Raw genomic sequence first — 12,914 nt, forward strand, 5'->3', positions numbered from 1 at the left:
CAAAATCAAAGGCAGAAGCGGCACCCGCGCCTGTGTTCACCTTGCCTGTCCCTGCCACTGTTGATGCATGCGGATCTGCCGCTTCTGTCTGAGAAAAAACACCTCCACATGCAGTAGCTGGGCCAGCGCTCATGGATTTCTATTCTTCCAGGCATCAGGTTTCTATAGGCAAACCTTCTGGGTAGAATATGGGCAGCTACAAGGGATAAAATGGCATTTGTGACAAAGATATGAATGGGCTGCACTGTGGGGAAAAAATCCTGTTCACTGGGAGACAATAAAAGCAGTGCAGAGACACACCACACCAAGCAGGGGACTCCTGAAGATTTGAGGGAGATCTTCCACAGGTTCAGCATAATAACAAGGGCTACATAGCAGCAAATCACTTAGCAAAGGCAAGGCAGGAAAAAGCTGCACAGAAACCGCAGCTCTGTCCAGGCACATCTGCTTTGTCCTGGCCACTTGGTCAGGACCGAAAAGTACCTGGAGTCAATGCACAAGCCCAACCTTCCCTGCAGCTTGGAGACAGCGAAAAAAACAGGCAGGGGCTTCCCTCTTCTGTTTTCTCCAGGATATGCCAACAAGAGTCAGAAGCCAAAGGGCCATCTCAGTTTGCAGCTTTACCCTTGCCTAGTGCTTGTCCCTCAGTCAGCGCCGGCTCCCCTGGGACTTGCCTGGCAGCTGCTTACCCTACACTTCTCCCCAAAACTCGAAGTCACCTGTGAAACACCAATAACCTGGAAGAGCTCACTAGCTGAACTCTCAGGCAAAATAAACACTTCAATTAAGTATGTATATCCACAAACCACCTAAATAGTGCTTTGTGATTAAAACCCCAGACAGGGGCCAAATGCTGCTCCAGCCACACACATCCCTTTCTGCTCAAGTGCCCACTTGTTACAATTTCAATCTCAATGGCTAGAGTAACTTCTGGGGGCACAGGAAGGAGGAGTGCTGTTCATCCCTACCTACAACAGTGAAAAAGAAGCATGATTTAAACGACTGTCATAGTTCAGCAACCTCTTTCAGGGACACCAACTTAAAGACAGTGATTCTGGCAACTCATGTGAGCAGCAGCTGTAGCAGCAGCGGACGAACAACTTTTCCTAATGCTGTGAAAGAAATGCTAATTACAGAGGAATTAAAATAAAAAAATGATTACATTTCTCTCTCTAAATCCCCTCTTTAATACTTCACAGATTAGAGTGGATTTATTTTTTTTGTAAACCTCTCTCTATCAAGAAGAGAAATCCCCACTTTATTTTTTTTATTTTTTCCCCTTCCCTGTGATTCATCAAAAGCCAGACTCTAGGTAGGGGAACTGCCGATGCGCTTGTGGAGGGGAGTGCTTGAGGGACCCGAGCAAAGCACAGCTGGCCTTTGGGTCAAGCCCCGAGTGAACCAGACCTCTTCATCAGGCAGCAGTGCTGACTTTGAACACTGCTGGAAGGCAGCGGGCATCACAGTGGTTGGTGGGGAGCAAGGATGGAGCAAGGATGTGCTGGGCAGGCAAACTGGGGCCGTGCCAGACCCCCAGGGCTACTGAGGCTACAGCTCAGCAGTGGGGTCTGTCTGCAGTTACTTAACCTTCAAACCCGGCAGCGCTTAGATGGTTACCTTTGATGGGGGGGTCAAAGAGTTGCTTTATTTAAACAAGTCTGTGTTAGGTGCCCATATGGAAACCAGGAGAGAGCCAACATGTGCTTAGGGGCACAGACCTGCTTACTAGCCTTCCTATGTCATGTCATCAATCGCTGGGCTACAGACGAAGCTGCCATTCTGGTGCAGTTCAGAACTATGGGTTCAGCAGCCTATGATCCAGCACCGTAAGGTGGTGTCTTAATTCTAACTCAGCCTTTAAGCAGGCAGTGAAGAAGAGATTTCAAAATCTATAAAGTTGTGGACAGATCTTTCTCATGATTATTTGCTATATCGTATCCTCCCTCTCTCTCTTTTTCCTCTCCCTTGTTCCCTCACATCCACAAAGATCAAATATACTGAGGGGATGCACAAACTGGAAAAAACTTTCCCTGGCACTTGCTCACCTCCAAGACAACTCCCATGTTGTCCCAACCTTCAGCCCAAGCCCTGGGCTTGTCTCGCTTCTCGCATGATTTCCTTTGCCCACAGTGTTGCCTCTCCAAATATGGAATAGGGTCCAGACCCCAGAGATTAAAAAATAAGATAAAATAGAATAAAGCCACCAACAAAAAAAACTTTTGCTGTTGTACGTAAAACATTCTCCTTTTGTCAGGAAAGAAATGATTACTATAATGGATTTCATGTTCTTATCTATTCCTTACTCTTTTCAATTTAAAGGAAACATTTCTGAACCTTTCAGGGCAGTAGCTGTCACTGCCACGCACAATGAGCCTGCAGATGGGCTAAAGCCTCTCTGTGTTACTGTGCTACAGCCAAATAAAACTATAATGAAAATGCACTGAAAACTGCCTCTGCGAGGAAGAATTAAAAATTAAATAAATCCCTGCATGTATTTGGAGTTGCAGGCAAACTGGGATACATAATGACACCCCTTTGGGATTGTGAAGGGACTTGCTTCATGTAGCTGGGACTTCACCTGTGCCACGACCAGCTTGCAAGCACACCTCTACTGCCCAGAGGAAAGAAATCACTAACGCACAAAGGATCACCTGCCTTTTGGGGCAGCTGGGTGTAATTGCCGCATTCAGGCACAGATGCCTACCTGCACAGCTGGGAGAAGCACCCTGTGGGCTTTGGCAGCTTGGGGCTGTTTGCTCCAGGGAAAGTTTCTCCTCTGGCAAGCTGTGGGCAACACGCAGCGCTCGGGGTCACTTCCAGCTCCGCCACTGCAGCTGTCACTCAGGGGAAATACTCTAATCTGGTTTATTCTCCAGTTGCCAGTGGATCTTTTTTTAGAGAAGAGAGGTTAAACTCTTTCTAATCCAGGGGTCCTCAAACTACAGCCCACAGGCCGGACACGGCCCCCCAGGGTCCTCAATCCGGCCCCCGGTATTTACAGACCCCCCCGCCAGGGGTTGGGGGGAAACCAAGCAGCCGCAGATGGCTGCCTGCCACTTCATCCGCGCGCTGGCCCCCTGGTTAAAAAGTTTGAGGACTCCTGATCTAGTCCTTATCTACCGCTCTCCTACAGGAGAGAAGCTGAGAAAGAAGCCGGAGGCCAAAGGCAGCCTGGTAGTAGAGGGAGTGAGACTTTCACATCTATTGACTTTGAGTATCCTTATTTTCTGGGCGTCCCAAATGAGCCACTCCAAAGAGGTCTAGTCTTTCTGAGAGTGGTGTGCTCCTCACCTCCTGATCAGATACATTCTTAAGTGATTTGAGGTGCACATCATTGATGACACCTCCTATCACAACAGAAGCCATGAAACCTGAGGAGAGGCAGGCTGTGGGCACAGCCCAGGTTCCATGTAGGTCCTCCATGGATCGCTGCCAGCTTCTGTTGGTCAGAGTGGAACCCATCCTTTTCTGTAGGAGCGGAGGAGAAAAAACATCAAGAACTTCACACAATGGTTCTTCTGGGTATCCTCAGGGCACTGCGACTAGCTTGAGAACATGTGGGCCCCTAAGAAACACAAGAAACATTCCTCTGGTGTGAGAGGGGAGACTGATGGAGCCTTACAGCAGCTGCCCCAGGGCTTGCTGGGGGAGTGCTCCAGCCACTGGCTCTTTGCAAACAGGCGGAAGACCTCAGCAAACGAAATCCTGAATGTAAGCCACTGCCATCAGTTTAGGGCTTTCTGATCTCATCTAATCAAATGTAACAACAATGAGAGATTTTTATTGCTGTACAATTAAGGAGAAAACCCTAACGAAGAACAGCTCTACAGTTCTTCAAGCATGTTTTTTTAAAAAATGAAAAAAAAATAACTACCATGAAGGCTACACAGCAAGGGGGATGAGAAATAGGCAGCACTGCATTTTTCTGATTGCCATTGTATTAATATTTAACAATAACTTCAGTCATTTCCTTGAAGGATGATTTTCTTAAACAAACTTTTATCTTTAGTGTCTAACCCTTTTGCAATATTTTATTCTAAAACTGATTTCGGGGGGGGGGGGGGGGGGAGACAAACTGCAACAAAAAGCAGATTTATAAAAATATACAGTATCTTATTAGCTTCTGGGCGTTCAAGTGCATTTATCACATATTTAAAACAAACTTGAGCTCAGCTAAGCCCAATTATAATATCTCGCTGGGCAGAGAAATTAATTAAACAGCTGAATGATAAAGACCCCAGCAGCAAACTGAGGCTTTAAAATAAATAAGATCTTTTTTTTTTTTCTAATAAGAAGAAGAAAGGAAAGAAAGAAACCTATAATACACATGTTCAAACAGTAATGTAAGCAATCTTTTCAGCAGTGCAATGCACTGTAAATAAGACTAGCTGGCAGGAGAATGCAGTGGTGGCTCTAACACAGCTCTCCAACTTTACGATTTGCTAATGTGCAACACACGTATCCCTCTTGCACCAACTTCAAATAACCCTGGGATCCCAGAAGTATAGCTCAGCAACAACCAGGACAAGGGCAGAACTTGTCAGGATTTAAGAGCTTTCAGCAAACTCTTCAATTGCAGCCAGTACCCTATTCCATAGAAGGATATCAATTATAGATAGTGACTTGCTTTAGCAGGGCAGTCGGTACTGTCAGACGCTAGATAGACAACCATGAAGAATCATGAATCTTTCTATTAACTGTAAGAGAGAAAGGGGGGGGGGGGGGGGGAAGGATGGATAGGTGCTATAAATAAGGCAGAGTGTCTGAATGGTTTAACACCTTGCCTTTTGGTGTATGTATCATGAAAATTTAACCACACTGAATTCTAAGCGGCACATATCGCTTGAAAATAAGAGCTCTCGCACCAAAATCATTTCAGTGTCAAACCCTTCTGGGTGGGTCAATAACGATTCTTTTATGTAGCTTTTCAGTTACTTATTCATAGCAGACCAGGTTCTGTTCATAAATTCAGTCAGAAAACACTGCCTCTTGGGGCCTAAGCACACTTCCACTAGCGCCCACATTTTACAGTAATAACAGCAGGACTTTGCTACAGAAAGTAAGGCAGAAAAATGCCATCAAATGCTGACTATTGTTCCCAAGGTTGCAATTTCTGCTCTAAAGCTACACCACATACTCAGACACAGATTATGTTTGTATTTACTATTTCATACATGCTATATGTACATGCACATCACTTTGCAATGCAGATATTGCTATCTGATTCACCTACGGTTGATTTCAAAGTAAATCAGGTCCCATCATTCCCAAAAACATAATAGAGTTATCCTCATGTGACAAAAAGACCAGAATATACACAAATTCTTATTTACTTCTTTCAAAACACATGCATACATGCTTGCGTGTACACCCTACATGTGATGGGAGTAATGACATCTATAACGTGAACTGTGTGCATTTGTGTATTGTGGAAAAGCTCTCCCAAGCTCTGCTCAACCTGGTGCACCTACAATTCATGCTGAGGTACCGAACCCTTTAGGAAACAAAATAAACAGCTAGAAATATACTTCCATCTCTTCCCTAAACACTGCAGTTCCTCTAGAATTCCAGTGCTTTGGGATGCAATGTCTGGATAACAGTCTGTTCCACGCCATCAGACATCTTGGGTCTGATATCTTACTATTCTGTATAGCTACAAGCAGCAGCTTTATTCCCCTTAAAAAAAAAAAAAAATGCTCATTAAAAGACTTACTGCTAGCCTGTGTAGATCCTGAAAATTTAGCCTTATCAGGATGTAGATGAATGCTTTTTTTAAGCCTTTTTTCTGAAACTCTGCATTTTACAAATTTCTTCTTCCCAGGTGAACTTTCAAAGCCCAGGGAACTGGTTTAGAGTGTTGAACAGGTGAAAGAATACTTGAAATACTTCCAAGTGAAATATACAAATGTATTTTCCTTTCTACTGAGTATATGCTACATACCATGTACTCAATGAAGTGGGTAACAGGGAAGGTGTTTCATGCAATCCTTTGTGAAGGTCTACATAGACCACTCTTAGTTTCACTATACAGTTCACTTGACTACCCATAGTATGGGCAAGTAGGTGTGTGTACATGGTAAAATGTAGTATCACATGTGTAGTGCTGTATCACCCCCACCCAACTTCTGAACACGTGACTGTAGCTCTCTGCTCACGCTAATCACCCTTTCTGAGTGTCTGGGAATACAGGTAAGCTGGCAGATGTTATCCAAATACATCTTGCTAAGGCAATTTAAGCCTTTATTTATGCCAGTTGCCCCTGTCTTGATGATCACTACCCCACAGTAGAGTCAACAAAACAGGATGGCTGCCTATACTTTTTATGTCCCAGATAGCAGTCCAGCATCTTACTCCAAAAACTCCCTTCCAAATCAGCTGGAGCAACTGAGGTTCTGCTGAGTCTGCCAGCAGGTTGGGAATCACCTGCAACATGGCAGAGTTCTGCTGCAAGACTTAAAGGCTAATAGCACGATACTAGCTACAGTCCCACCTGTACACAAGCTAGCTCAGGCAACTCCAGACAGCATGGAATAACCTGATGTACGTGGCCCTGGAGCTGCAGGGTGAAGACCTCATGCCCATATCAGGGCCATTCCCTCTTCTGCATTTGAGCAGTGCCTAACAGCATGGGACTCTGGTCTAGCACCACAGGACTCCTGATGAGGCCTCTAGCTGCTACTGCAGTGTAAATATTCCCGAGTCAAGGATGTATGCATGCCACTGAGACACACACCCTGTCTGTGCCAGTTCAGGTGCACACATGCACAAGCGAAGTCAGGAACTCACCCAGTGCAAAGACACTGAGGTAAGCGCAGCTACGGCAGTTTGTATTTACTGGGGTTTACCCACCAGCATTGGGTAGGAGGCATGCATGAACCACATCAGTGGGAAGATTTTCAAGGACCAAAGTGTTGCCCAGGTACTAAACGCTTTCTGCCAGAGTCACGCACCTAAGGAAAACCAGGACTGCCCGCCCGTGAAGCCCTCCCGAGAGGTGGACCCCGTTTCCCTAGTTGCTGCAGGTATACATCGGAGGGCTGAGGCAATCAAGGGCAGACAAAATGTGGGACAGACTGGGGTGAAGGGCGAGACTTTCAAACAGAGTTAGATGTCTGAAGCCCTTTGCTATTCTGGACAGAAATAACTCGCTCAAGTCCCCACAGCAGGGCTCTGTCGGAGCAGCAAAAGAAATCACAGACCAGGGCCCCATCACTGAGTCACGCTGACTCTTACAGCGTGATTTGTGCTACTTGAATGTGATGGTTGCGATGATGAATTTATTGTCTTCAGGGTATCAAGTCAAGACTTGCACCTCGTAATCTTAAATGCCATCGTAACATATCTGAATCCTGAGCCCTGCCAAAAAGTACTCCTTGTATCACAGAAACATTTTTTGTATCGCTTTTTTACGTCTAGAGAAACCCATTTCAGATGTTGCTATTGTGCAGAAATATAATACACTTTTCTTTAGAAGAGTCTTGATTGTGACCCTTATAATATAGTCACTTTCGCTATAAAAATCACACCAGAAACAACACATGCATTTAAAAATACCCCAAACAATCAAACTATCACACTGTCAGTTTAATTTGCCTTAAACCACAAAACATTAGCTATTAACTAACAGGCATAGTGAAATTCAATTAAATTTTACATCTGAAACGTCACAAAATCCTCTTCCTGTTTTTCATTACCAAGGGCACCTTTATTCTGAATTTCTCTTTTATTTCATGTATTTTGGTGTAAATCATTTATCATCACTGGATCGTTTCTGAATATTGAGAAAGGTTTTCCAGGCATCATAAAGCTTCAGCCTTACAATTATTAGCAGATAGAAAGACTGTGCCTGTGCAGAGCCCCAGATGATGTCAATTGGTCTGTTTGCACGGAATCAATTGCAAGACCAACACTTGATCTTTTAAATGTGTCCAATCCTTTGCAGCAGCCATTTGTATGGCATTTTTTTCCCAAAAAGAAAGATATTGTGACACCAAAAGAGTCTCTCCTCACATTTAATTTTGGCCTATTAAAATGTTAGGGAATTATCTGTGCAAAATGTGTCCAAATGATTCTTAAAAAATATTACATTTTTATTTAAGATTTAGGTTTTGATAGTCTTACATTAATTATTATTGTTGCTACAGTTGTTACTACTACTGCCTAATAATAGCAAGAAACTGAATATACATCATGATGACCAAGTACAACACCAAGAGGCTCTCACACTCCAGCAAGTGAAAGCTGGCATTGCTTTACTAAAGTCAGCTTTGCAGCATCGATTTATCATTTTGCATAGTGTCTGGAAATATATGATGGGTATTTTTTATTTATTTGGGGTAGAAAAGTACTTTTTTCAACAAGGTATTTCAGTAGCACTGGCCACATTTTGCAATAGATTTTGCATGATCTCCAAGAAAGAATTAAACAGTTTTCTACAATATATACAATTCTGACACACTGATGATTAGCTCAAGATGTTCTTCTCTAATCTGTACTAGCAACTCTTTTTCCCCCCCTGCCCCCCCCCGCCCCGAGTATTTGATATGATCTGTGATGCTGGTAATTAAGAGAGGTGCTGCTAGCTAAGAAGGCTGGAAATGTTGTGGGGACTGCACTTGCCAAGTTATATTCTATGTTTCCGTTTTTCATTTTCTAACTTACAATACTACAAAACAGAAAAAAAATATCATTTCTTTTGGAGAGGTGGCAGGGAGGAATAAAAAACAAGGAAGACAGACTAATATTTGGCATAGCATAAAAAAGACCATACAGTTTGCTTTTGCTAAAAAGACTGAAATAACTCAGTCTCCATGTATTTAGCCAAATAACCACCTTCAGTTTACACACAACAGTAAACTGATACTAAACCCCCGCTTAGGGAAGGGGAAGAATTCCCCTCACCCATTTCTACTGTTACAGTCCCTTTGGGGAGAAAAAAAATCAAACTTGGCTAAAGGTTAATAATAATTCATGTCCAGCTTACTATTACTCAATAACTATCAAAGTCTCTAACTCAAAATAGCGTTTGCTGGCTTACAGGATCAGAGCCATTACAATCTCTATTGAAGACTTTATTGAATTTTACACTAAGCTTTAGCTGACTGAACAGGTCAAGCACTGTGGCTCCGAGTTTTCTTTATTCTCAGAAACTCATAAACCCCTCTCCAGTTTGCAGCGCTGTTAGCTAAGAAACTTGACTCAGCACAGGGTCAGAGAACCCGACCCCCATGAAAAAGGTCACGTAGTTTTAAAACCCAGCTCCTGAATACCATTAACTTACATGCACTAGCTGTTCCTGCGTGTCAAACTCCCGGGAACAGCCTTCCCAGTGGCAGTTTGTCTCATAGACCACTTCAGGCTCCTGTTTGCTTTCATCTTTGTCCCCTTCCTCTTTTACCAGGGTCACTCCTTCTGGCTGTTCCTGGAGAGAGGAAAAAAACAGGGGTGAGGAGAGAAGAGAGGAAATTCTAAAACTGAGAAGGAAGAAAAGTGAATTACTTCAGCATTAAAAGAAAGATGATGGGACAGGGGGATTATTTTCCTCTAAGTTCACTATGTTACTCCATTCTAAAAAGTACCGAAGCCCAAAACAGGCCTGGTAAGCCAGAAGCCATTTGCAGACTATACGTGTAAAATACATTTTTCCCCCCCAGAAGTACTCACTCCAGAGAGCATCTAAAAAAGTCCCTTTGCTTTTCAATTAAAAGCAAATCATAAAGGCTTGGCTTCCCTCTCCCTACACTTAAGCAGCTTGTTATTTGTACACTTGCTGCTTGCGAAAAAGACAATATTCAATATAGTTGAAATAAATGAATTTGACTTTAGTACTAGGATTAGACACAACCCGGATCACCAGTATTCCACAGCGTGTTTTCATTGTTAATCCATTAACATTTTTTCACACTAAAACCTTTCCAAGAGCAAACTGCTAACTTTCAGGCTACTTGTTAGTCTGTTCTCATCCATAATATGTGCATGAAAGGGGTGAGCCGGGGCAGAGAGTATTTAATTTTGATTTTTGACTTTCCACCTTCAGTTCCTCAAGTGCTTCATTCACTCCAGTTTGTTATTTGCTGAGGTTAAGAGAGTCAGATGTAAGCATAAACGTTTGGTTCAGATTATGCACTCGTGCTATTTTTCCATTTCAAACCTGCTAAAGAATTCAGACAGACCTCTACTTTCTTTTCATGGATTCACTCACTAGATGGAGGCTCTGATTCTCATCTCTCCGAGTCACCGCAAATTGGGATTTGCTTTATTAAAACCAGTGGCATTGACTGGTATAGAAAGTCTAGCGAGTGAGACAGGAGCCCAGCGCTGAGGCCTCAGTGCAGTACAGTGCTAAGACCCGGTCAAAGTCAAGGTGGCATAAGTATTTTTGCTGAACAGAAAAGAAGTCCTCAATAAAGACCTGAATGCGTCGTTTGCTTTTCCATGGCAAACAGAGGGTTGAGCACTCTCTAACTGATCAGAGGCACCTCTCCACCTGCCTCCTCCCTCTCTGCCCTCTTCTGCAGCAGCCCCTCACAGCTCACATTTAAGCCAGGCCACCCTGAGCCCAGCCTGCCTGTCTGTGTGCGCTGAATGAAGGGCCATACGAGTGCAGGAAGGCTGAAAACATGTGCTACAGGCAAGGTGTGTTTTCCCTCCAGCAGGAAGATAAAAGGTTTATGGGTGTACCCTGACCGCCATACCTGCACGCTTCCTGCTCCCGGGCTGGGCAGGTCCTCGTCAGGCTTTATCTTGGAGCGCTTGTTGTGCATGGGATCTCCAGTGCTGCTCACGGCAGATTCACTTGTGGGTTTATTCTGCTGCAGGCACGTTGGTTGTTTTGGTGGGGTTTTTTTTTCCCCCCGAAAGAAGACAAAATTAGACGGTGATAAATATGTAGCTCCAAACAAAAATATGCAGCATCTGCTCAGCAACATTATTTGGAGAAGCTACACTGTTAATTATATTGGATGTGCAATTACATTGTGCTTCAATTACATAGCATTAACTCGCAGAAGAGCTGCCTTGCTCAACCTTGTAATGGAGCAGGGAGGGAACAGGGAGGACGGCGTTTGATGTCGTTCCTTGCTACAAACCAATAGCAGTTTTGTCAGGCCAGGGACGGGTAGGAAGAACTTGATTTTCCACATAATGATGACTTCAGAAAGGCAATTTTGAAAAGCAAAATCACTGTGTGCTCATTCAAATAAACACAAGAGCAAGATTTATTTTTTCACACTTGGAGGAAAGGTTTTGCACTGAACATTGGCACACAAAAGCTCTTTTACTGTGTTTCCCATTATAATGGTAGATAGAAAGAAAAACTGAACACTAGTGCAAGGCTTAGCCAAAAAATCCTAGGTGAAGTCCTGGGTCCTCCCAAGTAAATAGCAAAACTGCTGCTGACATGAACAGGCCAGAATCTTGGTTTTTGCTTGCTGTGCTAGACTGAACACCATTATCTACACCTGCAAATGGATCTTGTAGGAATCCAGAGATCTTTTAGAGATATCTGAACTTGCATGGACCCCACAAAAAATCAATATGCTTCCTACAGGAGCATGTTCTGCTTCTACATTTGTAAAAGCTAGCCAGGAGATAACCAGCTCCCAGATTGATAAATAACCTATCCCAGGTCATCTGGAAACAAACAGCACTAGCTAATAACAGGCGAACCACAAACTGTGATAAACTCCATGTTACAGGCCTGATTCACGGCTGCACATCGCCAGCTTTTGAGAACACACCTTGGTTTACTGAAATGATTAATTCAAAGTCATTTGAAGTCCAAATTTGCACAAATCAGAGAAAAAAAACCTTCAAGTCTCTGCACTATCCTTGAGATCCTCTGTTTCTCACAGACAGGAGTGAGTTACTTCAAGTTACACCTGTGTCAGGAGGGCAGAGTATGACCCTGTGTATATTACAGCCGATCTGATTTGGAGTTGAAGCTGCTCATCTTCAAAATTTTGGTGTTTTTGATGCATTTTCCTCCTCTTTCTTACTGCCCACTATTAAGTTCCTGTAAGATCCAGGACAGACAGTTTGGAATGAGAAGCTGCTACAGCGCACTGAAGTATTTATGAGGACTAAAAAGCACACTACCAATCAGGAACCACGCATACACTCCTGTGATTTATAATAAAGGGACTGCAAATGCTATAGCTGCAAGAAAACTGTTATCGAAGGGTCTCAGTGACAGTGCTGATTAATTGCCATCGAGACAATGCCATTTATTTCATTTTTAAATTAATGGGGTGCACAGATTTCTTTTGTTGTCTCTCACCTGTGTGGACTCAGAAGGTCCAGAGCTGACCTGGACAGGGTTCAGAACACTGGGGATGCCGGGAATAGGTCTCTGGGTAGGAAAAGTTGGAGCAGGATGGATGAGTGGAGGGCTGTGTCCAAAGGCTGAACCTAGGGTTTGCTGACGACTTATAATTTGCTGATGCATTTGCTGGAGGGATACTGGTGTAGGAGGGTATGTGAAACTCAGAGCAGGGCTGAATTTGGGAGAAAAAAGGAGGGAAGAGGGAGGAAAAAGATGAGGGTCATTACAGTATGGAACTGTACAGATTAAACCGTTAAAATAGATTGGATATATTTACATTAAGTCATGTCCCTTCCTCCCTCCCCCTCATATTTTTCTTTGTGCCCCAAAGGATGATAAATCCTATGTTTAAATCCAGAATTGGCCTGGATTTCCTAGTGAGTGCAAAAATGATACCATAACAAAACAACATTTTTTCCTCACATTTACCAGGCAACTACAGAAAGCCGACTGAAATAAAATTCAGGAAAACTGAAATAAAAGGCAAGCAGTTCAATAACAGCTATTTATTGCAATAACAAACTTTATATAAAGAGAAAGAATGGGTGCCTACATGCTTTATAGTACTTTTATTGATAATGCAGTTCCCCTA

At 43.3% G+C, this 12,914-nt stretch overlaps 1 protein-coding gene across 2 annotated transcripts in view; it reads right to left on the minus strand.

The window, feature by feature from the left end:
* Positions 1-12,914, minus strand: part of GLI3 (GLI family zinc finger 3) — a 215,801-nt gene that overhangs the window by 32,142 nt on the left and 170,745 nt on the right. The window contains exons 8-10 of one of the 2 annotated variants that reach the window (XM_055806548.1): positions 12,278-12,494; positions 10,695-10,808; positions 9,281-9,421 (exon numbers count right to left, since the gene is read on the minus strand). In XM_055806548.1, coding sequence (XP_055662523.1) covers positions 9,281-9,421; positions 10,695-10,808; positions 12,278-12,494 — 472 coding nt within the window. Of the gene's footprint in view, positions 1-9,280; positions 9,422-10,694; positions 10,812-12,277; positions 12,495-12,914 lie in introns of both variants that reach the window. The other variant, XM_005232952.4, reaches the window with a different exon arrangement.

This window comes from Falco peregrinus, chromosome 5 (genome assembly GCF_023634155.1).
Source record: "Falco peregrinus isolate bFalPer1 chromosome 5, bFalPer1.pri, whole genome shotgun sequence".
In the NCBI taxonomy this organism is placed as follows: Eukaryota; Metazoa; Chordata; class Aves; order Falconiformes; family Falconidae; genus Falco; species Falco peregrinus.